General features: G+C 42.9%; 1 protein-coding gene across 1 annotated transcript; it reads right to left on the bottom strand.

The window, feature by feature from the left end:
• Window positions 1–9,515: 9,515 nt before the first annotated feature.
• Window positions 9,516–18,804, bottom strand: LOC112807809 (interferon-induced protein with tetratricopeptide repeats 1-like). The gene is made up of 2 exons (XM_025850770.2): window positions 18,635–18,804; window positions 9,516–11,273 (listed from the first exon to the last, which is right to left on the bottom strand). The coding sequence occupies exons 1-2, from the start codon at window positions 18,637–18,639 to the stop codon at window positions 9,836–9,838; spliced, it is 1,443 nt and encodes a 480-aa protein (XP_025706555.1). The 5' UTR covers window positions 18,640–18,804; the 3' UTR covers window positions 9,516–9,835.
• Window positions 18,805–25,676: the final 6,872 nt, after the last annotated feature.

Below are 25,676 nucleotides of genomic sequence, written 5' to 3'. Positions count from 1 at the left end.
AATTAAGTAGCTCGCGCTGAAGGCCTGTTTCCTAGGCTACAAAGGAGGGACTGGTTCCTTATTCGTGCCTAGGGGAAAGTCCCCGGACCAGAGGCAGAGAGTGCCGCGTGCGTGTGCACGTTGACTTTCCCTGCTTCACACAAGAATGTCCGCCAAGAAGCGACCCCCACCTGTGCTGTGCAATATGATGGACACTAGCCACAAGTGACCACTGATCCCTTGAAATCTGACTAGGATGGCTGAAGAACTGAATTTTAAATTTTATTTACTTTTAATTAATTTGAATAACCACATATGACTCGTGGCTCCTGTATGAGACAGGACACAGGAGATACTGGGCCTGGCCAGCTTCCTAGAACAAAAGGCCTCCAGAACAACAGGTTAGAGCTCTCCTTTTAACTTAAAATTGTTTGATATTTTATTCAAGGTGAAGAGCTAAATTAAATGGCAAATCAAGATAGATTTGAAAAAACAACTTTATACATATGACCTGGGCTCACTGCTGATTTGGCTCAATAATGTAAATGCTGCACCATTTATAATATATGATCCAGAATCAATCAGATGAGCATTCAAAAAACAAAACAAAACAATCCCCCCACCATAAAAAAACAGAAGCTGCCATTCATCACTAGTTTACTGCATGCCAGGCAGTGTGCCAAGCACTTCCAAATTACATTTAATTTTTATAACATTTTATTATTTTCACAGTTGTATGGATGAGGACTGGGGGACAGAATTTAAATTACATGTCCGAGGTTACTCAGGTTCAAACCTGGTTCTGCCTGATTCAGAGTGCATAAAGCTAGTGTCTTTCAACCATAATGCTATTCTACCTCTTTAACATAAAAATTGGAAGTTGTTTTTAGAATAGTTTACTTTAAAGTATAGGATATATGTAATGTATTTAAAATTCATTTTGCCTGGGGAGGACCTAAAAAGAAAATGTGAAGGGATTTTAGAGCAGCTTAAAGAACAGCTAAGAGGTCTGTTTGGCTGCCCATGGGGAAGGACAAGCCAGGTATTTAAAGGTCTCAGGTTAAAGTGATGGTTTCAAATATGAGCCCTCAATCAAAAGTCCCAACATTCTACATTATTGCGGTCATTTTAGATGGAGCCGCCTCTCACCAGGACTTGCGGTGCAGAGTGCTTGAGATAAGAAGTGGCAGAGGGATTTCTTTAAGGATGATTAGTGGCTCTCTCAAACAACGAAAGAGCTAGGTAAATATATATTAAAAGTGATCCAGGGGCACCTGGGTGGCTCAATTGGTTAAGCATCTGCCTTCAGCTCAGGTCATGATCGCAGGGTCCTGGGACTGAGTCCCGCATCGGGCTCCCTGCTCAGCGGAGACTCTGCTTCTCCCTCTCCCTCTGCCGCTCCCCCTGCTTGTACTCTCTCTCTCTCTCTCTGTCAAATAAATAAATACAATCTTTAAAAAATGATCTGAAGGAAGGGCATTGATCTTAGTTATCAAAGATACAATTATCATCAAAAGAAATGAATTAAAATACTTTATTCCTACAATCCAATAAAGACTTCCTCATATACCCTGAGGACCTTCCAGCATACTTCTTCAACTTCTGATCTCTCCCCTGAACTCCAGACTTCAGGAGTTTCTAGTTCACATCTTCAATTAGAAGTTCAGTTGGCCTCTGAAATAAACATATCCAATACAGAAACCTGGACTCCTTGATCCTGTTCCTCCTCTCTTCCCCATCTTGTTTGACAAATAACCTAGGAGTAATCTTTGATCCCTCCATTCCTCTTGTCTTAATCCCTCATCCAATCCAGTACAAGGTTTTGTTAATTCTACCACATCTCAAATCCATCCACTTTTCTGCATTTCCACTGCTGTTTTCCTAGTCTGAACCACAATCACCTTTCCTTGGGGCTGGGGCAAATCTCCCTGTTTCCTGTCTTTATTCCCCATACAGTCCTGGTAAACTTTTGAAACTATAAACCAGATCATGTCAGTCTTCTGCTTACAATCTCCCAATGGCTACCCAACACCCGTAGATACTAATCCAGCCCTTGCCATTTCCCACAGGTCCCAAAGGAGCCTGGCTTTGCCTACCCGTCCGACCTTTTTCCTCCTACTCTCCTCATTCACTGTGTTTGAGACATACTGGACTTTTCTTCCTATCTCAAACACATCAAGTTTAAGGACTTTTATACCTGTTGTTTTTACTCTACTTGGGATGCTCTGCTTCTAAATTTTTGCGTGACTAGCTCGTCCTGTTACTCAGCTCATATATATCCTACCCAAGAGGCTGCTGGGGCAGAACTATCGAAAACGGCCCCCTCCATTCTAGGTCACTCTCTTAGCCCATTACACTATTTTATTTTCCTTGTAGCTCTTATCACTTTCTGAATTATGCTGATTATTTACTCACTTACCTATTTATTTCTCCCATTTAAATATAAACCCCATGAGTATAGAGACCTTATTGTGATTTTATTTTTTTCACCTCTGTGTCTGCAGCATCTACTATGCTAGGCAGATAATGGAAGCTCAATAAATATTTGTTGAATGAATGAAAATGTAGATAATATCCTGGCAGCTCCTGGCACATCCAGCCCAGAAGTTAGGCTTAACATAAAAAGCACCTGGACTCCAGATGACGAACTCCCGCTAGTTCTTCCCTTCCTGCTAATGGCTCTGAACTTTTTCCCACTGCGGTCTTCCCTATCCCACTTGGCTTTATATCTTGGCCAGCTCTCTGTCTGGCCCTGTGTTTGATTCTGAAGATAGGGTTTGGACTGTCTTCTGTGGTCCTGACTGGGAAACCTGGTATGATTGTCCCTTGGTGAAGGTTAGTGGTTTCTTTCTCCGGTGCAAGTGCACCAGAATCATGGCAAGACAACCCCTTAACAGCCTGCCCAGGCCCCTGCCCATCCACACAGTACGGTGGCACTCTGCTTCTGTTTTGAAGGTCCACCCCAGCCCAAGGAGGTTGAGGAGGGCTGTCCCAGGGAATATGAATGTGGCCGTGAACTATCCAAGGGTCACTCAGCCACTGAAGTGCTTTGCCCAGACCTTGGAATTTGTATACAACTGGATGCCATGATAAGTTTTACTTTTTAAACTTTGTCCAGTTAATTTTCAAACTTTGTCTCTGGGAAGCTGGCAGAGAGAGGCTCTTGTGTCTGAAAGAGGCAACATTTATCTTTAGGCAACTTTGATTTTTGGCCAGGAAGGAGCAGCCTTTCATTATTCTTGGGGGACAGTCCCCAGTGGGGTTCACTGGCTTCCAGGCCATCCCACATACACATACAGTGCACCCCTTTTTCCTCCTTTCTTCAGGCACCTTCCTGAAACCTCCCTCCCTTCCTACGGATGTGAGAGGTGGGGCACTTACTAAATCTCATTTTTTTTACTTCATATAATAATCATCAGCATTTGCAAATATTAACATGCTAAGCAGTTGATTAACTCTTTCCACAGTCCTAAGATTTGGATGCCATTCATTTTTACGGATAAGAAACAGACTCACAGAGTTTAAGAAATGTTGCTTTGGGTCATCCAACTAGTAGGTGTTCGGAGTCAGGACTTGGAACAAGAATTTAGCCTCTAATCCCTCAACTCATTAATGCAGACGGTTCACTAATCAGGTGCAGGGCAGGGTGCTAGCGCAGCGCACACAAACCGGGTGAGAAAAACAGCCCTGCGCCTTAACTTGGTAAAGGAGACAGCTACAGACATCCGCACAAAATCGCGGACTGGGCGGATCACCAAGAATCTGTAGCTCCCAGGAGGGGACGAGCTGAGACCCCGAAGTTAGAAAGGCACCAGGGCGGTAGCAGCAGGTCCAGGTGACAAGCCGACAGTGACAGTCCCGGAAGGGAGCGGGAGGCCAGTGCAGGCGGGGCCCGGGCTCGCGCGGGCGCTCCACCCCGATGCCCGCTGCGGGGCGTCCAGGGCTCGCCCCCGAAAGGACCGTGGCGCAGCGCGGGCCACGGAGTCCGAGGCCTACGCGTAGTTTGGGAACAGAAGCGGAGAAAATCCTCACTCATGGTGGTGGCAGGCCGTCCTGGGAGGCGGCCGTCCCCTCAGGCTTTCTGCTCAGGATGGGGAGCCCGGGCTACTGAGCGAGGGGAGTGCGCTTGGGGCGCGGGCAGGCGTAGACGCTGCCGGGGGCGCGGAGGCGGCCGGGCCGGGAGTGCGCTTCCCGCGGGCAGGCGTCTGCAGCGCGAGTTCGGAGCCCTGCGGAGCCTTCGCCTTTATGAACATAGGCGCACCGAGCGGGAAAACGAAACTAGGTAGTCACTCTGTTCCTGGACTAGGCGGAGGCCAGATCCAGGAAACAGAAGCTCTTGCAAGATCCTGGTGTAGGATTTGCAGCGGGGCCTCTGGCATCTGGTCCGGGGTCTCGCCTGCCTCGCCGAGTATGCACAAACTCGAGTGACTTTTTTTTTTTTTTTAATAAAATGACAGGAGAGGGGCACCTGGGTGGCTCATTCGGTTGAACGTCTGCCTTTGGCTCAGGCCATGATCAGGGTCTTGGGATCGAGCCCCGCGTGGGGCTCCCTGCTCTGCCGGGAGTCTTCTTGTCCCTCTGCCCCTCCCCTTCACTCATGCGCGTGCGGGCTCTCTCTCAAATAAATAAATAAAATCTTTAAAAAAATAAAACAACAGAAGATTATTCCGTGTTATTTTTATTGTAAGGGTGGCAGTGATGCTCTTTGTATCTCTCTGCATCCTAAGCGGAAATCCCTGCTTCCCGTCCTGATTCAACAGACAACGTACCCATTGCACAGGTGGGCTGCTGTGTCCCTGTACCATTACTCCCAGCGGTAAAATTTGATAGCTTTTGCCGAATGGCTTTGCTGAGAGATTTCTACACCCCCTACCCAGAGTTGTATGACAGTGCTTGTCTTCTGCGCCCTTGGCAGCCGTGCTTTGCTTAATATACTTCTAATAAAGGTAGGGGTGGTATTGGGACTCTAAGCAGAAAATGCCAAATACCCATACACTAAAATTTTTGCCCCCTTCGACTTCAATCATTCATTCATCGATTCAACAAATTATATTGAACTGCTAAGAGCCAGACATTGTGCCAGACACAGTCCGTACAGCAAAGAAGAAAATAGACAAGGGACCTACCTTCATGGAGTTAATTTCTGGAGAGAGTAAAGATAATGAACAAATAAAGCATTGTGTGTCAGATGGTGCTATGGAGAAAAAGCATGGATAGGGTAACAGTGCAGGATGTTTTCCATTATAAATATGTGGGGGAGGAAAGGTTTCACTGAGTGACATTTGAGTAAAGAGCTGAAGCAGGTGAAGGAGTGAGCACTGTGGTTATGGGGCCAGAGAAGGATGTTCAGGCAGGGAAAGTTCAAAGCACTGTGGTTATGGGTCAGGGAAGAAAGTTCAAACCCCGGGAGGTGGGAGCGTACTTGCTATGCATGGATGGTGTGGTTGGAGTGGCAAGAGCAGGGAAAACATCTTAAGAAATAAGATCAGAGTGATACTGTCATGGGCCTGTTTAACTGAAGCAGGAAGCCACATTTTATGTATTTATTTATTTTTTAAAGATTTTATTTGTTTATTTGAGAGACAGAGTGAGAAAGAGAGAGAGAGCAGGAGCAGGGAGGGGAAAGGGAGAAGACTCCCCACTGAGCAGGGAGCTCGAGGTGAGGCTGGGATCCCCGGATCATGACGGGGATGAGCCAAAGGCAGACGCTTAACCAGCTGAGCCACCCAGGTGACCCAGGAAGCCACATTTTAGAAGAGGTACTGAACAGTTTGTTGTGGGTGAAAAATAAACCCACAATTTCCTCCTTACCAAGGATGTTGAAAATTTCAGTAAGCACTCCAGTGCTTGAAAAATTTTTCAGTGCGTTATTTTCTGCCTCATTCCTACTTCTTTCCCTTTTTTTCTCTTAACCATATCCGGGCCAAGAGATTGTCTTTGCTTATTACAGTTTAGATGGATAGCAACTAAGTAATCAGAGGTAAACATGAAAGGAAAAAAAATCCTGGTTATCTACTTATATTGTTTAGGAATTCAAATTCAGAAACACAAAAGCCATCTGTAAAAATTTCAAAGATACATTTTCAGGATGAGAAGAAACACGCCTGGCTGTTGAGTGGGTGTTGAACATACCAAAATTACTAGATGGAATTTGAATATTGATCTTTTTTCACAGACTGTTGGATTGGGTGAGTTCTTAGGAAAATCAGTAGTGCCTTGTCTTTTGAATTTATTCTAATCAACACGTAAAACACAACAGCTACCAACAAAGGGAATTAGAAAGTGAAACATGGCAGGTGATCTAAAATCTGCTTGGGAAACCAAAACTTAAGCAATAACTCTTCTCAGAAATAGGTGTAGGAGAGGATTTCTCAATGTTGGCGCTATTGACATTTGGGTTGGATAATCTGTGGGGTAGGAAGCTGCCCAGCATTGTGAGATACCGAAGCAGCATCCTTCCACATACCCACTAGATGTTAGTAGCACCCTGCAGTTGTGACAAACAAAATTGTAAATTGCCAAAGCAACTTTTTTTTTCCCTCTCAGGGGCAACTTTCTCTTCTGCCCTCTCACCCTCCCTGCTTGAGGATCAGTGCTGTAAATAATACCCTCCGGTATTTGTTTACATTCATTTGAGTTAGTCCTCACAACACAGCCTGGAAGAGATAGAGCTGGCTTTCAGGTAGGAGAGGAAGAGTGGAACACAGATGAAGAGCAGTTGGGGACGGAACTTGAGTTGAAGAGGAGGCCTGGTTAAAAGGGTAGATATCAAGGGGCATGTCAGAGCAGGCCCACTCCCTTCAACGTGGGACTCCAGAGTGGAGGTGGCTGTATCACATTTGGTCTGGCTGGGGACAAGCCACAGAGCTGTGGATTCAGACTGAGGGTGGGTCATTCAAGCTGGGGCAGGCTATGGGTATGGGCCCTCATTCCCATTGCAGTTCTGGCACCAGCAGCATCATGAGAATGGAGACATCAGTGGCCAGGGAGGGTCCGCAAGGAACTGAAGCTTGCAGTGGTGTGCAGACAGCAGTTAGCAAAGATCTGGCCTGGGGCACCTTCACAGCAGTGAATAGCAGGAGCTGTGGCTTGGCCCGATTTAGGGGACATGAGAGATATTCCCTAAGCACTTGAAGAAATTTTGGAAACTCCAAATAAGGACACCAACTGAGGTTCTGTCAGTCATTTCCATGGGAGGAGCCAGCTCCCGGAAGTCAGCTGTCAATTTAAAGAGACTTCTTGGTAATGGCTGGAGATAGTCATGTGTAAGCTTGACAGTAGCATTTTCAATACTAAAAAACATCTGTTTTTCTGGATTTGCTGCTTGTTGTTTTTCTCTGCAAACATCAAGACTGTTGCAAACGTTAGAGCTACTGAGCCCAGAGGGTGCAGAGAACTCCTCCAGAGTAGGGAGGGAGGGGATAGAGAGATGGTATTAGGTTATAAGACACTAATAACTGTGGTCTTTGCAGATTGTCAAACACACCTCACACAAACACATCACATAATCCAGAGACTTATTTTGCATGAATGAGCTCTGCTTTTGGGTGGTAAATGATGGATAGAAATATCTGGGAAGAGTTGCCTAGTAGAGAATCAACCAATTATCCAACAATTATTTACCTTCAGTATTTCTCACTCTGGGAGAGTTGGCAGTGGTCAGACTTCTTTTTAGGACCACCTGGCCTCCTGCCCCAATCATAAGCACTCTAAGATGCCATTTTTGTTCGATCTAGTAAATCTCTGGTTTTAGTTATAAGTAAGTGGGGAAGATTGCATCTCTGTAACTCTGATGTCTGCCCTTCAATGATAAAAAAAAATCTGGTCCCTTCAATTCCTATAGAATTCTGGTAGAAATCCAAAGGCCTGTGCAGTCTGTCTGTGAATTCCTTGAGGACTTGTAGTCTTGTGGATTAGGGTCCCCACCAAGAAATACAGGCAGCCTCTAGTAGTTGGAAAAGGTACAAGAGGGCTTGTCCCCTAGAACCTCTAGAGGCAGCGTGGCCATGCCAACACCTTGATTTCAGTCCAACGAAACCCATTTCAGACTTCTTACCTCCAGGACTGTAAGATAATACATTTCTGTGGTTTTAAGTCACCGAGATTGTAGTCATTTATTACAGCCATAGTAGGAAATAAATATACCCACCCCCAAAATGAATGTAAGAATGAAAAAGGTCATGTGGTTTCCTTATTTTTTCCTTTTAAAAATATTGCTCAGTGTGCAACCCCTTTTAATAAAATGTCATAATCAAAAATGATTGTTACTGATGGTCTCTCAGATCATTTAGTATCCTTTTCCTATTTTTTTTTTTAAGATCTTATTTATCTATTTGACACAGAGAGAGAGAGAGGGAGAGCACAGGCAGGGGGAGTGGCAGGCAGAGGCAGAGGGAAAAGCAGGCTCCCCACAGAGCAGGGGGAGCCCGATGCGGGACTCGATCCCAGGACCCCGGGATCATGACCTGAGCCGAAGGCAGTCGCTTAACCAACTGAGCCACCCGGGCGCCTTCCTTTTCCTATTTCTTGATCAGACTGGAAAATGACTGAATAAATAGTGCTTCAAAAGGCATAAAACTAGAGAAGCTGCTTGGAACAATTTGGCAATGAATAATTGAACTTCCATGCATCTTCATGGAGAAAGCTGACCTTGAATTGACTGTGCACTTGTTTTACTGTCTCTCTCTCTAGATTGTGAACTTCAGGAGGTTTGGGGAAATGTCTGCTTGCTCCATTGAAAGATAGCAGAGTATGCACCCCCAAAATATGCCACGTTGGCATATGGATTATTATTTTTATTTTTAAAGATTTTATTTTTTCAAGAGAGAGAATGCGTATGCACACGAGCAGGGAGGGGGCAGAGGGAGAAGCAGACTTCTTCTCAGGGAGCCCGATGTGGGTCCAATTCCAGGACCCTGAGATCATGACCTTAGCCAAAGGCAGATGTGTAGCTGACTGAGCCACCCAGGCACCTGGCATATGGATTATTTTCAGCTGAAGGCAATTAAGAAGCAGATGTAAGAAAAACTCTCTGCAATCCCCCTATCTGCCTGAAAGCAGTACATAAATTTGTAAAGGTATCCCCTTACCCTCTCTACCCAGCAAGAGAGAAGTTGATTGCCTGAGACACCTCTAGGCCCTTATCAGCCCAGAGTCACTACCAGAGAAATCTACATGACAGACCTTATTAACTAGCTCTTATTTTCCATTAATCTCCCCCATATATTTACCTTCCTACAATTTGCCACACTAGAAACTCAAGGTTCTTTTCCTTTTTCTTATCCCTTCTCTAAATGTAATGTTCGTTTGTTAGGATGTTATGTAAGTCCAAGTTCTAACCACCCTTTGAGTTACTCGTCACTGGGAGTTCCCATGTGTATGTGAGATGCATGTGTTAATAAACCTCTGTTTTTCTCTTGTTGATCTGTCCTTGTCAGTCTCATTCAGGGTCCTGGCCAGTGAACCTAAGATGGGTAGAGTAAAAAGATTTTTTCCTCCCCCACATCACCATATTCAGTGTCTAACACTGAAAACTATTTGTTGATAAAACGAATGAATTAAACATTTTATTTTATGTAAGTCCAGTGCTTTATCTGCTACAAATCTACTCAAAAAACTGTTTTTCTACTAGATAACATACACAGAGAAATGGTTCCTCTCACTCTCACATACAGAAATGTATATATATCTGTTTCACTATTCACTATTGAATACAAACAATATTTTATCAGGTTTGAGTATAAATGTTAAAAACTTGTATCACTATAGTGGATTACTTAATATGTTTCTGAAAGTAGCAAGCAGAAAAAATGATTAAACACATTTACCTAAAAATCAAACAAAATGTGAACGTGGTTCATATTTCCACGGCTAGGGATTGTGTCTCAGAGTTCCCAAAGTCAGCAGCCAGCCGCAGGGCCCGCTCATAGTACTCCAGGGCCTTATTCATTTCTCCTTTGACTTTGTAGATGAACCCAAGAATGCTCAAGCTTTCTACATCTGATGCATTTCTACGAAGTTTCCTTAAAGCCAATTTCTCCAAAGAATTCATACTTTTATCCCTTGACAATGATGCCTTCTCTATTTTTACTGCTTTCAAATAATGGATAATTGCATTGACCTCAGACTTCTTTTGAAATTCCTGAAATTGACCATAGTGGAAATGTATATTTTGCAGTTTTTCTTCTTCCAGTGATTTCAAGCAGAACGCTCTTTGGTATGTGTCTTCAGCTCTTTCGTAGTCGTCAGCTTCTATGTACATACTTGCAAGGTGTATATAAGCAACTTCAAATGTGGGCTTTTGTTCCAGAGCAAATTGAAAATGAGATATGGCCATTCTTACCATTTTGTCAGAATTTTCTTTAACGTGTCCTCTGGGCTGCCAGTTGGCAGCTCTCTTTATTTCGATCATTTGTGCCCTGTAGCAAAGCCCTATCTGGTGGTGCAGGAAGGCAGAGGAGGGGGTGGCCTGCAGGGCCATTTTTAAGAGCTGAAGAGCTTTGTCCAGAGAGCCTTTTCTTCGGTAAAACTTGGCCGCGTATCGGAAGACGTAGGTCTGCGAGGACGTGTTGGTCAGTGCTTCTTCAATGTGCTTTTCTCCTTCAGCTTCTTGGCCTATGTCCTGAAGCTTCAGGGCAAGGAGAGCCTTAATATATGCATCTTCTGGATTTAGCCTGATGGCCTCTTTCAGGGTCTGCAGACAGAATGCCTCACTAACCTGTGTTGCTTTGTTAAAGACGTCCAGGCGGTAGGTGGTGATCGCATACCCAGTGCTAAATTCAGGGTTTTCTGGGTCCACTGCCAGAGCCTTCTCAAAGCAGGCCTTGGCCCGTTCATAATTCTTTCCTCCACATTTCAGCAAGGCCCATCCCTCCTCACAGTCCATCTGGGGACACTCCATCCTGTAGCGGGAGGGAGCCCCGAACTCCTTGCAGGTGTTCTCTACCTTGTCCAGGTAAGCCTGGGCTTCTTCGGGTCTTCCCATGTGGTAATACAGCCAGGCGTAGTTGCCCCATGTGACCAGAAGTCTCACATCTGATTGGGCACCACGTTCCTGCTGGATTAAGCCTTCAGCCTCCTGCAGGCTCCCCAGGGCTTCCTGGTTCTGGCCCACCAGGTGCTTCACATAGGCCAGCAGGTTGTGGATCCCCACGTTGTATTTGGTGTCTAGGAAATCAATCTGATCCAAGATCCTGTTTTCCAAATCAGGCAGTTCGGTGTCTTCAACTAGCAACTCCCACGTAAAGTGACATCTCAGCTGGTCCAGCTTAGCTTTGACCTCATCCGTGTTCTTACTGTGAAAACAAAAACAAAACATTTTCTTTGTTGAATGAGGAACAATCAATAGAAAGAAGCCAAATAAAATGCCTCATTTTTGGAACTTAGCCTTGGAAAGGGCATGCCTGCTGTGGTTTTCCTTAGAGTCCTTATATTTCTAAGATCTGCACGAACTTTGGATGCAGCTTGTCTGGTCCCACACACTGGCTTCACCACTTTCCACCAAGTAACCTCTCTGTGGTTCAGAGTCTTTTTGGTAAGACGTGGACAGTAACAGACACACCACACTTGAGTCTGGAGTTGGGTGAAAATAAATACGCCTGTTTTTGTGAAGCATTTAGAGCATACATCTTACGTGCTATAATAAGAGTGTCCTGTGTTCCTATATCTCTAATCAGGAGAGAAACCAGTTAGAAAGGTAGAGCCTTACGAAACATTATTCACTTCAGGACCTTAGTCTGTAGATTTTGCAACAAACGAAGACCACCTAAAAGGGATGATATTTGTTCAACCAAGTTTTGTTTTCCCCCACTTTTTATTTGGAAATAATTATAGACTCACTGATATTTGCAAAGAGAGTACAGGGGTCCGGCGTACCCTTCCCCCAGTTTCTTCCAGGGACTGGCCTTACCGATCGACAGTACCATAGCAAAGATACTGACTTTGGGAAAATATCTGTCAGTTCTGTGTCATTTCATCACGTGAGTGAGTAAATCCATGGAACCACCACCTCAATCAGGTGCAGAACTACTTTATCATCACAAACATCGACCTCATATTATTCCTTCAGAATCACACCTGTTGCCCTCCCTTCTCCTCACCAAACATCCCTAGCCTCTGGTCACTTGTTTTCATCTCTACAATTCTGTCACTTCAAGAATGTCATATCATGGAACAATACAGTATGTGACATTTTGAGATTGCCTTTTTTTTTTTTTTCACTCATCATAATGCCCCTGACATCCATCCAAGTTGTTGAGTTTATCGATGGGTCATTCCTTTTCACTGGGGAATAATATTCCGTGGCATGGGCATGCCATAGTTGGTTTACCTATGCATCTATTCTAGGACATTTCCATTGTTTTCAGTTTGGGCCTATTACAGTTAAATGTACTATGAAGAGCTGTGCACAGACTTTTGTGTGGACATACATTTTCATTTCCCAGAGATAAGTGCCCAGGAGTGGCATCCAGGTCATATGGTTAGCGTGTGCTTATGTTTTTAAGTAACTGCCAGACTATTTTCCACAGTGACTATCATTTTACATTCCTCCTAGCAATGCATGAAGGATCCAATTCTCTGCATTTTTACCAGCATTTGGAATTTCACTTAAAATTTTTTTTTCTTAGCTGTCTTAATAGGGGTTAGTGATATCTCACTTGGGCTTAATTTCCCTTCCCTATTGACTAGTGGTGTTGAAAATCTTTAGTACTCCTTTACCATCCACACATCCTCTTTGGTGAAGTATCTCTTCATTTCTTCTGCCTGTTTTCTAATTGGATTGTTTGTTTTTTCATTGTCAGGTTTCAAGAATTCTGTATAGATTCTAGATATGTGTCCTTTGTGAGGTATGTGGTTTTCAAATATTTTCTCTCAGGGTGTAGCCTGTGTTTTTGTTTTTTGTTTTTTTTTTATCCTTTAATAAGCTCTTTTGAAGAGCAAAAGTTTCTATTTTTTTATGAACTATAATTTATTGATTTTTTTTCTTTCATGGATCATGCTCTTGGTATGGTGTCCAGGAACCCCAGAGCAAGCACGAGGTCCTGAAGATTCTCTCTTGTGATTTCTTTTTCTTTTATTTAGTTAATTAATTAATTTTTAAAAGATTTTATTTATTTATTTGCCAGAGAGAGAGCATAAGCAGGGGATGCGGCAGGCAGAGGGAGAAGCAGACTCCTGGCTAAGCAGGGAGCCTGATGCGGGACTTGATCCCAGGACCCTGAGATCAAGACCTGAGCAGAAGGCAGACATGTAACCGACTGAGCCATCCAGGAGCCCCTTTAATTTTTTTTTTTTTTTATTTTAAAGATTTTTTTTTAAAGATGTTATTTATTTACTTGACAGAGAGAGGGAACACAAGCAGGAGGAGTGGGAGAGGGAGAAGCAGGCTTCCCGAAGAGCAGGGAGCCCGATGTGGGGCTCGATCCCAGGACCCTGGGATCATGACCTGAGCTGAAGCCAGACGCTTAACGACTGAGCCACCCAGGCGCCCTATTTTAAAGATTTTTATTTATTTATTTGAGAGAGAGCGAGAGAGAAAGAGCCAGTGTGAGCTGGCGGAGGGGCGGAGGGAGAGGGAGAAGCAGACTCCCCACTGAGCAGGGAGCCCAATGAGGGGCTCGACCTCAGGACACTGAGATCACAGCCTGAGCAGAAGGCAGGCGAATAACTGACTGAGCCACCCACGCACCCCTCCTGTGATTTCTTCTACACGTTTTACATTATATCTCTGATCCATTTTGAGTTAACTTTTGCATAATGTAAGAAGATTAATTTGCTGGCTTATTTTCTGCCTATGGGTATCTGATTGTTTCATCACCATTTGTTGAAAAGACTCTTCTTTCTTCGTTGAACTGCTTTTGCACCTTTGTGAAAAATCAGTTGGCAGTAATTATGTGGGATTATTTCCTGGTTCCTTATTCTGTTTCCCTGAGCTATGTATTTATCCCTACACCAGTACCATATAATTTCACTTATCGTAGTCTTAAAATTGTGTGGGATGATTCCTCTCACTCTATTCTTCTTAAAAATTATTATCCTAGTTCCTTTGCCCTTCCGTATAAATTTTAGATTAATATTGTCTATATTTACAAAAAATCTTGCTGGAGTGTTTCTAATATTTCTTTTTTTAAAGACTTTATTTGAGGGAGGGAAAGAGAGCGTGTGTGCATGCGAGAGCATATGGGGGGGGGAGGGGCAGAGAGAAAGGGACAAGGAGACTCCTTGCGGAGCAGGGAGCCTGACTGCAGCTCGATCCCAGGACCCCAGGGTCACGACCTGAGCTGAAGGCAGACGCTTAACTGACTGAGCCATCCAGCCGCCCTGTTGCTGGAGTTTTGATAGGAATTTTATATCAGTTAAGGGAGAATTGACAGTTTTGCTATGTTGAGTCTTCTAGTCCATGAACATGCTATATTTCTGTTTATTTAGACCTTTGCAGTATACAAAATCAACATGTAAAAATCAGTTGTGTTTCTGTGCACTAACAATGAACAGCCTAGGAAGCAAATTAAGAAAACAATTCTTTTTTAATAGCATCAAAAGAATAAAATACTTAGTAATAAAGTCAACAATAAAGCCTTCCAGTGAAAGGCTCGTACACTGGAAACTACAGAACATTGCTGAAAGAAGGTAAGGAAGACAGAAATAAAGTAAGAAGCATCCTGTGTTCGTGGCCTGGAAGCTTTAATATTGTTCAGATGTCAGTAGCGCCCAAAGCAATCTACAGACTCAGTGCAATCCCTGTCAAAATTCCAATGGCTTTTATCGTTTGTTTGTTTCAGAAATAGAAATATCCATCCGAAAATTCAGATGGGAATCTCAAGGGATCTCAAATAACCAAAATGATTTTAAAAAAGAACAGAGTTGGAGGTCTCATACTTTTGGATTTCAAAACTTACTACAAAGCAACAATAATAAAAACCAGGTGGTATGGTCATAAAGATAGACTTATTGATCAGTAGAATGGAATTGAGAGCCCAGAAATAAGCACTCACATTTATGGTTGCATTAGTCTTCTAGGGCTACCACAATGAAGTACCACATACTGGGTGGCTTAAATGGCAGACATTTATTTTCTCACAGTTCTGGATGCTGGAAGTCATGAATCAAGGTACCTACTGATTTGTTTCCTGATAAAAGCTCTTACTGGCATCCACATGACTTTTCCTCTATGGTGCATTGGATTGAGAGAGAGTGAGTGCACTTCCTCTTCTCCAAGGAGATCAGCCCTTTCAGATTAAGGCCCCACCCTTATGACCTCAATTAACCCTTAGTACTTCCTCACAGGCCCCATCTCTACATACAGTCACAGTGGGGGTTAGAGCTTCAACACGTGACCAGAGGGACACAATTCAGTCCATAACGATGGCCAAATGATTTTTGACACATGTGCCAAGACCATTTAATGGGGAAAGGTGTTTCAGTGACTGGTGCCAGGGGGTGCCTGGGTGGCTCAGTCAGTTAAGCGTCTACTCTCGGCTCAGGTCATGATCTCAGGGTCCTGGGTCCATCCGGCTCCCTGCTCAGCAGGGAGTCTGATTCTCTCTCTCCTTCTTCCTCTGTCCCTCTCCCCATTCATGCTTGCTCGCTCTCTCAAATAAATAAAATCTTTAAAAAAAATAACCCCCCCCCCCAAAAAAAACAAATGGTGCCAGGAAAGCTGGATATCCACATGCAAAAGAATGAAGTTGGATCCTTATACTGTATACTAAAAAAAACAAAAACCCTCAAAATGGACCAAAACTACAAAAATCTTAGAAGAAAATAGGAAAAATCTTCATGACGTTGGATTTGGCAGTCTTGGTTAGGACACCAAAAGCACAGGCAACACAAGTAAACAGAGATTAAATTGGATTTCATCAAAATTAGAAATGTTTGTACATCAAAGAGCACTACTGACAGATGAAAAGACAACCCACAAAATGGGAGAGATTATTTGCAAACCACATATCTGATAAGGGATTAATATCCAGACTATATAGACAACTCTTGTAACTCAACAACAAAAAAACAAACAACTGGGGCACCTGGGTGACTCAGTCAGTTAAGCATCCAACTCTTGACTTTGGCTCAGGTCATGATCCCAGGGTCCTGGGATCGAGCCCCCCATCAGACTCCCCGCTCATCAGGGAGTCTGTTTGAGATTCTCTCTCTTCCGCTCCCTCTGCCCCTCCCCCTACTCACGCTCTTTCTCTCTCAAATAAATAAATAAAAAATCTTTAATTAGAAAAAACACAACAGCTGACTAAAAAATGAGCAAAGGATTGAACAGACATTTCTCCAAAGAAGATACCAGGTGGCCTTAAGCACATGAAAGATGCTCAACATCACCAGTCATTAGCAAAATGCAAATCAAAAGCAAAATGAGATACCACTTCATACCCATTAGGATGGCTGCTATCAGCAAAACAGAGAAAACAAGTGTTGATGAGGATATGGAAAAATTAGAACTGTTGTGCATTACTACGGGGAATATAAAATGGGGTGGTTGCCATGGAAAATGGTGATAATTCTTCAAAAAAATTAAATAGAATTGTCATATGATTCAGCAGTGCCACTTTGGGGTATATACCCAAAAGAAGTGAAAACAGAGACTCGAACAGATATTCACATACTTATATTCATAGCAGCATTGTTCACAATAGTCAAAAGGTGGGAGCAACCTAAATGGCCATCAAGAGATGAATGGAATATATATACAGTAGAATATTATTTAGCTTAAACATGGAAGGACATTCTCACACCTGCTACAACATGGATGAACCTTGAAGACATTATGCTAAGTGAAATAAGGCAGCCACAGAAAGCCACTTCTTGCATGCTTCCATTGATATGAAATATCCACAGTAGGCAAATCCATAGAGAGAAAGCAGATTAATGGTTGCCAGATCCTGGAGCAAAGGATGAGTGGAGAGTGAATGCTTAAAGGGTATGGGGTTTCTCCTCAGAGTAATGAAAATATTCTTGAAGTAGATACTGGTGATGGTTGGACAACATCATGAATGTACTAAATACCACAAAATCATATATGTGAAAATGGCTAATTTTATCATACCATAAAATATTTTTATATATTTTATATATAATTATATATATATTATATATATATAATATATTTTATCATATATACCTATATGATCACAATAAAAAATCATGCTACTAACCCAGGAGAAATTCTACAAGTGATATATACATATTTTTCTCTAGTACATGTTGAAATAAACACAAAAGCATTAAAACAAAAACTAATTAGTATGCAGTCTGAAATGATCTCATGAACCCCCCACTGGTACACTTTAAGAAATTTAGGGGCACCTGGGTGGCGCAGTCATTAAGCATCTGACTCTTTGGCTCAGGTCATGATCTCAGGGTCCTGGGATGGAGTCCCGTGCTGGGCTCTGCACTCAGTGGGGAGTCTGCTTGGGATTCTCTCTTTCCCTCTGCCCCTCCCCTGCCTCTCTAAAAATAAATAAACAAATCTTTTTTAAAAAAAGAAACATTGGTTTAAAGGTTAAATAAGGTATCACTGAATAGAGACTCTGGCTCATGTCTCAGCTCTATCATTTGTTATCTGTGTGATCCTTAACGGTTCTAAATCTAAAATTCATTATTGCAAAATCAGTATGATCCGAGTACCTGCCTCATTGCTGTCTTTTGAGGGTTAAATGTAATAATTTACATAATACTTTTAGAAGCCAGGCTGGCACTTAATAAGCATTGAGGAAGTGATAGCTACTTCTATATTATTATCATTATTATTATTTCCTTTATCGATGATAACCCATTCCATCTGTCTATAGACCAGGGAGGAGGGTTGATCATAGGCCTGTAATTATGCACTTTCTGGAACTTCTGTCCCTTCAAAATTTTGTCCACTGGAGCACTGAGGGGAAATTTGCAAGTCGATATTAATTAAAATTTTTTTAGTCTGTTGATATCAAGGGTGATTTAAATCAAGATTCAGTTTAGACAACATAGAAATTCCCACATTAGGGCCGTTAGCTAAGGAATATGTGGATGTTCCTAAGTACACAACTCCGATCAAGCCCCGTGGCCAGGATATCAGGGATCTGCAGACCACTGGCTTCCATAGGGAGAGGTAGTCTGCGCATCTTGAATCCAGTCAGGTTGAGAAGACCTGCCTTGGGAGCCCAGCAGCACAGACAGTGAGAACCGAAGTCTCCAGAGGAAGGTCTCGTTCTCTAGGCTGTGAGCTTCTGCTACCCCATGCCCACGGTATTTTCCTCAAGAATCTGAGAGAACCCAGGACTGTGGCTCCTACAGCTATGTGGGTCCCTTTTTTCCCCCATAGTGAGGAGCCAGCAGAAAGCACTGTCTCTTTCCAGACCAACTGTCAGACAGTAGTGAGTGTAGGGAAAAGAATCTTAGAGACTGGGGGTCATTTTCTCCCTTCCTAGAAAACTCTCATCCCACATCCCTCTGCTTCTTTGGGCTTTATTATGAGGTAAGCTTCCTCAGGGTAATGCTAACACAAAGGAAAATGCCTGAATTAATGAACACTCTGTCCCCAAGCAGATGCTCAAATAGAAGAGTAAGGAAACTTGACATTACTGAAGGGAAGTCTCTGGAGATGGTTTTGATTAACAGTTTTTCCAAAACTTGAGACTGAAAGGCGGGGGAGCAGAAAAATCCTTACCTCATGGCTGTGATGAATTAGACAGTGGTTCTGCAGTGTTTTCCTCTGAGATCCAGCCGGTCTTGAGGATGCTCTGGACTTAAAGCTCCACCTCGGGGCTTTATAAGATAAATACTTAATGAGTAAGCTGTGGCCGTGTTGTTACCAAATTAAACTGGAAACCAAGATAAAAACCGAAAGTGGAAACTGAAACTAGTTAGCAGAGTTCCAGCTTGGGGAAAATGAAACAGGGATGGCTTTCTTTGTTCTGTTTGAAAAAACCGATTGAGAGGAGGCTGGTGAAAGCAGTTTCACTGATAAGGCGAATTCCTCTCTCAGGTTCTGCATGGCCTTATAGAGAGCTGGTTGGGGGCAGGGAAGGGGGAGTGCACGGGGGAGGAATGCCAGGCACGTATAGTCCACTGAGCCTGGAGCCAGGGATGCCTGTGAGAATCGGCTTGTGTGAACTTGCCAAGCTCATGCCCCAAATCTGTGCCTTTGTTTGCTCATCTGGAAACAAAGTGTCCCTTTCATAGTATAAAATGCTGCATATATATTACTAAACTGGAGTCTCAACCCAAATTTGCTGTGATTGACCAAGAGGTTGTGTTTTACTAATTCTACTCTGCCTTTGTTTTGCATACCCTTCCTGAGAATGGCCAATGACAGTTAAGAGCCTGTATCTAACCTCTTCTTTGTTCACTGGAACAGAGAAAATATCTGTGTTAGCATCTTGAGACTTCAAACAGAACACTTTAGGCCTTAATGACGGTATTTTTAGTGCTCTCTGGGGTAGTGGTCTAAAGTGTTCTTACTTCTCAGCCCTGACTTGCATAGGTGTGCAGGAGCACTGTCCAGTTCTGTCCAGTTCTCTAGGTGCCCGTGGCTCTGTTTATTTATATTTTTAAATTTAATTTAATTTTATTACGTTACATTAGTCACCATACAATGCATCATTAGTTTTTGATGTAGTGACCCATGATTCATTGTCTTCGTATAACACCCAGTGCTCCACGCAGAACGTGCCCTCCTTAATACCCATCACCAGGCTAACCTGTCCCCCACCCCCCTCCCCTCTAGAACCCTCAGTTTGTCTCTCAGAGTCCATCGTCTCTCGTGGTTCGTCTCCCCCTCCAATTTCCCCTTGTTCATTTTTCCCTTCCTTCTCCTAATGTCCTCCACGCTGTTCCTTATGTTCCACAACTAAGTGAAACCATATGATAATTGATTTTTTTCTTGACTTATTTCACTTAGCATAATCTCCTCCAATCCCATACATGTTGATGTAAAAGTTGGGTATTCATCCTTTCTGATGGCTGAGTAATATTCCATTGTATATATGGACCACATCTTCTTTATCCATTCATCTGTTGAAGGGCCTCTTGGCTCCTTCCACAGTTTGGCTATTGCGGACATTGCTGCTATGAACATTGGGGTGCATATGGCCCTTCTTTTCACTACATCTGTGTCTTTGGGCTAAATACCCAGTAGTACAATTCCTGGGTCATAGGGTAGCTCTATTTTTAATTTTTTTGAGGAACCTCCGTACTGTTTTCCAAAGTGGCTGTACCAACTTGCATTCCCACCAACAGTGTAAGAGGGTTCCCCTTTCTCCACAACCTCTCTAACATTTGTTGTTTCTTGCCTTGTCAATTTTTGCCATTCTAGCTGGTGTAAGGTAGTATCTCAATGTGGTTTTGATTTGAATTTCCCTGATGGCTAATGATGATGAACATTTTTTCATGTGTCTGTTAGCCATTTATATGTCTTCTTCGGAGAAGGGTCTGTTCATATCTTCTGCCCATTTTTGACTTGATTATTTGTTTTTTGGGTGTTGTTTGAGAAGTTATTTATAGATCTTGGAAATCAGCCCTTTGTCCGTAGAATCATTTGCAAATATCTTCTCCCATTCTGTGGGTTGCCTCTTTGTTTTGTTGACTGTTTCCTTTGCTGTGCAGAAGCTTTTTATCCTGGTGAAATCCCAAAAGTTCATTTTTGCTTTTGTTGCACCAGCCTTTGGAGATGTATCTTGAAAGAAGTTGCTGTGGCTGATGTCAAAGAGGTTACTGCCTATGTTCTTCTCTAAGATTTTGATGGATTCCTGTCTCACATTGAGATCTTTCATCCATTTTGAATTTATCTTTGTGTATGGTGTTAGAGAATGGTCGAGTTTCATTCTTCTGTATATAGTTGTCCAATTTTCCCAGCACTATTTATTGAAGAGACTGTCTTTTTTCCATTGCATATTTTTTCTTGCTTTGTCGAAGATTATTTGACCATAGAGTTGAGGGTCCATATCTGGGCTCTCTCTTCTGTTCTATTGGTCCAAATGTCTGTTTTTGTGCCAGTACCATGCTGTCTTGGTGATCACTGCTTTGTAATATAGCTTGAAATCAGGCAACGTGATGCCCCCAACTTTGTTTTTCTTTTTCAACATTTCCTTGGCGATTCAGGGTCTTTTCCATACAAATTTTAGGGTTGTTTTTTCCAGCACTTTGAAAAATGTCATTGGAATTTTGATCAGGATGGTGCTGAAAGTATAGATTGCTCTGGGTAGCATAGACATTTTAACAATGTTTATTCTTCCGACCCATGAGCATGGAATGTTTTTCCATCTTTTTGTGTCTTCTTCAATTTCTTTCATGAGTGTTCTGTAGTTCCTAGACTATAGATTCTTTACCTCTTTGGTTAGGTTTATTCCAAGGTCTCTTATGGTTTTTGGTGCTATTGTAAATGGAATTGTTTCTCTAATTTCTCTTTCTACAGTTGGCGTTGTTAATGTATAAGAGAGCAACTGATTTCTGTGCATTGATTTTGTGTCCTGCCACATTCCTGAATTGCTGTGTGAGTTCTAGTAATTTGGGAGTGGAGTCTTTTGGGTTTTCCACATAAAGTATCATGTCATCTGCGAAGAGAGAGAGTTTGACTTCTTCTTTGCCAATTTGAATACCTTTTATTTCTTTTTGTTGTCTGATTGCTGTTGCTAGGACTTCTAGTACTATGTTGAACAATAGTGGCAAGAGTGGGCATCCTTGACGTGTTCCTGATCTTAAGGGAAAGGCTCTCAGCTTTACCCCATTGAGGGTGATATTCGCTGTGGGTTTTTCATAGACGGATTTTATGAACTTGAGGAATGTTCCCTCTATCCCTGTACTCTGAAGAGTTTTAATCAGGAAAGGATGCTGTATTTTGTCAAATGCTTTTTCTGCATCAATTGGAGGGACTATATGGTTCTTCCCTCACCTCTTATTAATGTGTTCTCTCACATTGATTGATTTGTGAATGTTGATCCACCCTTGCATCCCGGGGATAAATCCCACTTGGTTGTGGTGGATGATCCTTTTAATGTATTGTTGGATCCTATTAGCTAGAATTTTTCTGAGAATTTTGGAATCCATATTCATCAGGGATATGGGTCTGAAATTCTTCTTTTTGATGGGGACTTTGCCTGGTTTGGGTATTAAATAATGCTGGTCTCATAGAATGAGTCTGGAAGCTTTCCTTCTATTTTTTGAAACAGCTTCAGGAGAATAGGTATTATTTCTTTGAATGTTTGGTAGAATTCCCCAGGGAATCCATCAGGCCCTGGGCTCTTGTTTTTTGGGAGGTTTTTGATCACTGCTTCAATCTCCTTACTGGTTATTGGCCTATTTAGGTTGTCAATTTCTTCTTGTTTCAGTCTTGGCAGTGTATAGGTTTCCAGGAAGGCATCCATTTCTTCCAGGTTGCTTAATTTATTGGCATATAGTTGTTAATAATAATTTCTAATAATTATTTCTATTTCCTTGTTGTGAGTTGTGATCTCTCCCCTTTCATTCATAATTTTATTTGGGTCCTTTCTCTTTTCTTTTGGATAAGTCTGGCCAGTGGTTTATCAATCTTATTAATTCTTTCAAAGAACCAGCTTCTAGTTTTATTAATCTGATCTACTGTGTTTCTGGTTTCTAATTCATTGATCTCTACTCTAATCTTGTTTCTCTTCTAATGCATGGCTTAGGCATCGTTTGTTGCTTTTTCTCTAGTTCTTTAAGGTGTAAAGTTCATTGGTGAATTCGGGATTTTTCTATTTTTTTGAGTGAGGCTTAGATGGCTATGTATTTCCCCCTTAGGATCGCCTTTGCAGTATCCCATAGGGTTTGGACCAATGTGTTTTCGTTCTCATTGGTTTTCATGAATTTTTTAAGTTCTTCTTTGATTTCCTGGTTGACCCAAACATTCTTGAGGAGAGTGGTCTTTAGCTTCCAAGTGTTTAAATCTCTTCCAAATTTTTTCTTGTGATTGAGTTCCAGTTTTAAAGCATTATGGTCTGAAATATGCAGGGAATAATCTCAATCTTTTGGTATTGGTTGAGACCTGATTTTGACCCAGTATGTGCTCTATTCTGGAGAAAGTTCCATGTGCACTTGAGAAGAATGAGTATTCTCTTGTTTTAGGGTGGAATGTTCTGTATATATCTATGAGGCCCATCTGGTCCAGTGTGTCAATCAAAGCTCTTGTTTCTTTGTTGATTTTCTGCTTAGATGATCTGTCTATTGCTTAGAGTGGACTATTGAGGTCTCCTACAATCAATGTATTGTTATCAATATGACTCTTTATTTTGATTAACGGTTGACCTATGTAGATTGCTGCTCCCATGATGGGGGAGTAGATATTTACAATTGTTAGATCTTCTTGTTGGATAGACCCTTTAAGAATGATACAGTGTCAGGGCGCCTGGGTGACTCAGTCGTTAAGTGTCTGCCTTCGGCTCAGGTCATGATCCCAGGGTCCTGGGATCGAGCCCCGCATTGGGCTCCCTGCTCTGTGGGAAGCCTGCTTCTCCCTCTCTCACTCCCTCTGCTGTGTTCCCTCTCTCGCTGTGTCTCTCTCTGTCAAATAAATAAATAAAATCTTAAAAAAAAAGAATGATACAGTGTCCTTCTGTGTCTATAACTACAGTCTTTAGCTTAAAATCTAATTTGATATGAGAATTGCTACCCCAGCTTTCTTTTGAGGTCCGTTGGCATGGAAGATGGGTCTCCATCCCTTCACTTTCAGTGTGGATGTATCTTTAGTTCAAAATGAGTCTCTTGTAGACAGCATATAGATGGGTCCTGTCTTTTTATCCAATCTGCAACCCTGTGCCATTTTATGGGAGCATTTAGGCCATTCACATTGAGAGTGATTATTGAAAGATATGAATTTATTGTCATCATGTTGCCTGTGAAGACCTTGTTGCTATAGATTGTCTCTGTAAATTTCTGTTGTATATCACTCTTGGGGTCTTTCTCCTTTTTAGAATCCCCCTTAATATTTCCTTCAGGGCCGGCTTAGTGGTCACATATTCTTTCAGTTTCTGCTGGTCTTGGATACTCTGCATCTCTCCATCCATTCTAAATGACAGCCTTGCCAGATAAAGTATTCTTGGCTGCATGTTCTTCTCATTTAGTACCCTGAATATGTCTTGCCAGCCCTTTCTGGCTTGCCAGGTCTCTGTGGATAGGTCTGACGTTATTCTGATGTTCCTCCCCCCTGTACATAAGGAATCTCTTCCCCCAACTGCCCTTAAGATGGTTTCCTTGGTTCTAAGATTTGCGAGTTTTACTATTACAAGCTGGGGCATTGGCCTGTTTTCCTTGATCTTGGGAGGGGTCCTCTCTGCCTCTAGAACATGAATGTTTATTTCATTCCCCAGATTAGGGAAGTTCTCAGCTATGATTTGCTCAAATATATCTTCTAGTCCTCTCTCTCCCTCCACTTCCTCAGGGATCCCAATAATTCTGACATTGGAACGTTTCATGGTGTCACTTATTTCTCTATTTTCATGGATTTTGAGTCGTTTTCCCCTGGCCTCCTGTTTTTCCTTCTTTTCTATTAATTGGTCTTCTAGATCACTAATTTGTTCTTCTGTCTCGCCTACCCTAGCTGTTAGCTTATCTAGCTTAGATTGGATCTCATTGATAGTTCTGCCAGTTCAGCTTTCGTTTCTGCCCTTAGAGACTCTATGTTGCCATTAATCATTTTCTCCATTCTAGCTGTTGTTTTCACAATTGCTACCCTGAATTCCATCTCTGACATCTTGGTTATATCTGTGGCAGAAGTCACAGTCTCTGAGTCTTTCCTATTTTGGGGGTTCCTCTTCCTAGTCATTCTGTTGAGGGGTGGTTGAGGGAATGTACAGAGTCCAAATTATTGACCACAACCAAAGCAAGATGCACCTGTTTTAAAGGGACCTTAGGGTTGCTGGACTCTTGTTTTCCCAGCGTGTCTTCTGGGGGAGGGGCCTGCTGTGCTGTTACTCAGGCAACCTTGTTTCGGCAGAGTTGCCCTGCCCCCTGTGGGGCAGATAGGATCAGTGAAAACCATTTTTGGGGGGGGGCTTTTGTTCTCTGGCAGCTTTCCCTGGTAGCTTCCCGGGTCTCTTCTGAGAGTCAGAGCAGAAGAGATTGTTTCCCACCCTTGGACTCAGAGCAGAGAGATCGAAGTCAGTTCTTCAGTGAGCTCTCCAGGCCACACTATCTCCATTTCTGTCTGTGCTGCTATAAACTGCAGCAGCCTGGGTTGTGTGCCCCTCCGCAGTGCTACCAGTCCTTGCCTCCAATTCAGGGCAGGTCTCTGCCCTTTGTGCTTCTAAAACCGCCAGCCGCCCCCAGTTCACCCACATCGCCCCGCCGCTCCGGTTTCTGTCTGGGGGCTGCCCTAAAGTCCTTTCCCCGCCACTACCGGTCTGTGAGTCTGTGCCCTGTCCCCAGCGCGTAAGGCTATCACTCACTGGCGGTGTAGGGTCCCCATGGCCAGGCTCCCTCCCCCTGCCGTTTATCCTCCAATATCTGCCCACAGAATCATGGCTCCCCGCTTGTACCTCAAAACCAAATGCCTGCGATATTCTGTTTGTAGAGATCCAGACCTATCTTCTTACATCTCAGGCTGATTTTGTGGGTGTTCAGAGTGGTCTGGTAGATATCCAGCTCAATGCTGGGGACCAGTTGGAATAGGGTCCCCTACTTCTCCGCCATCTTTTCCTGAACTGCCTGTGGCTCTGTTTAATCAGCTGAAAGAATAATAGGTGCTGGGGCGCCTGGTG

Source organism: Callorhinus ursinus, unplaced genomic scaffold (genome assembly GCF_003265705.2).
Source record: "Callorhinus ursinus isolate GAN/ISIS: 27379988/994484 unplaced genomic scaffold, GSC_fseal_2.0 scaffold32, whole genome shotgun sequence".
Lineage (NCBI taxonomy): Eukaryota > Metazoa > Chordata > Mammalia > Carnivora > Otariidae > Callorhinus > Callorhinus ursinus.
The sequence above is the reverse complement of the archived record's forward strand: the minus strand, read 5'-3'. Positions and strand labels throughout refer to the sequence as shown.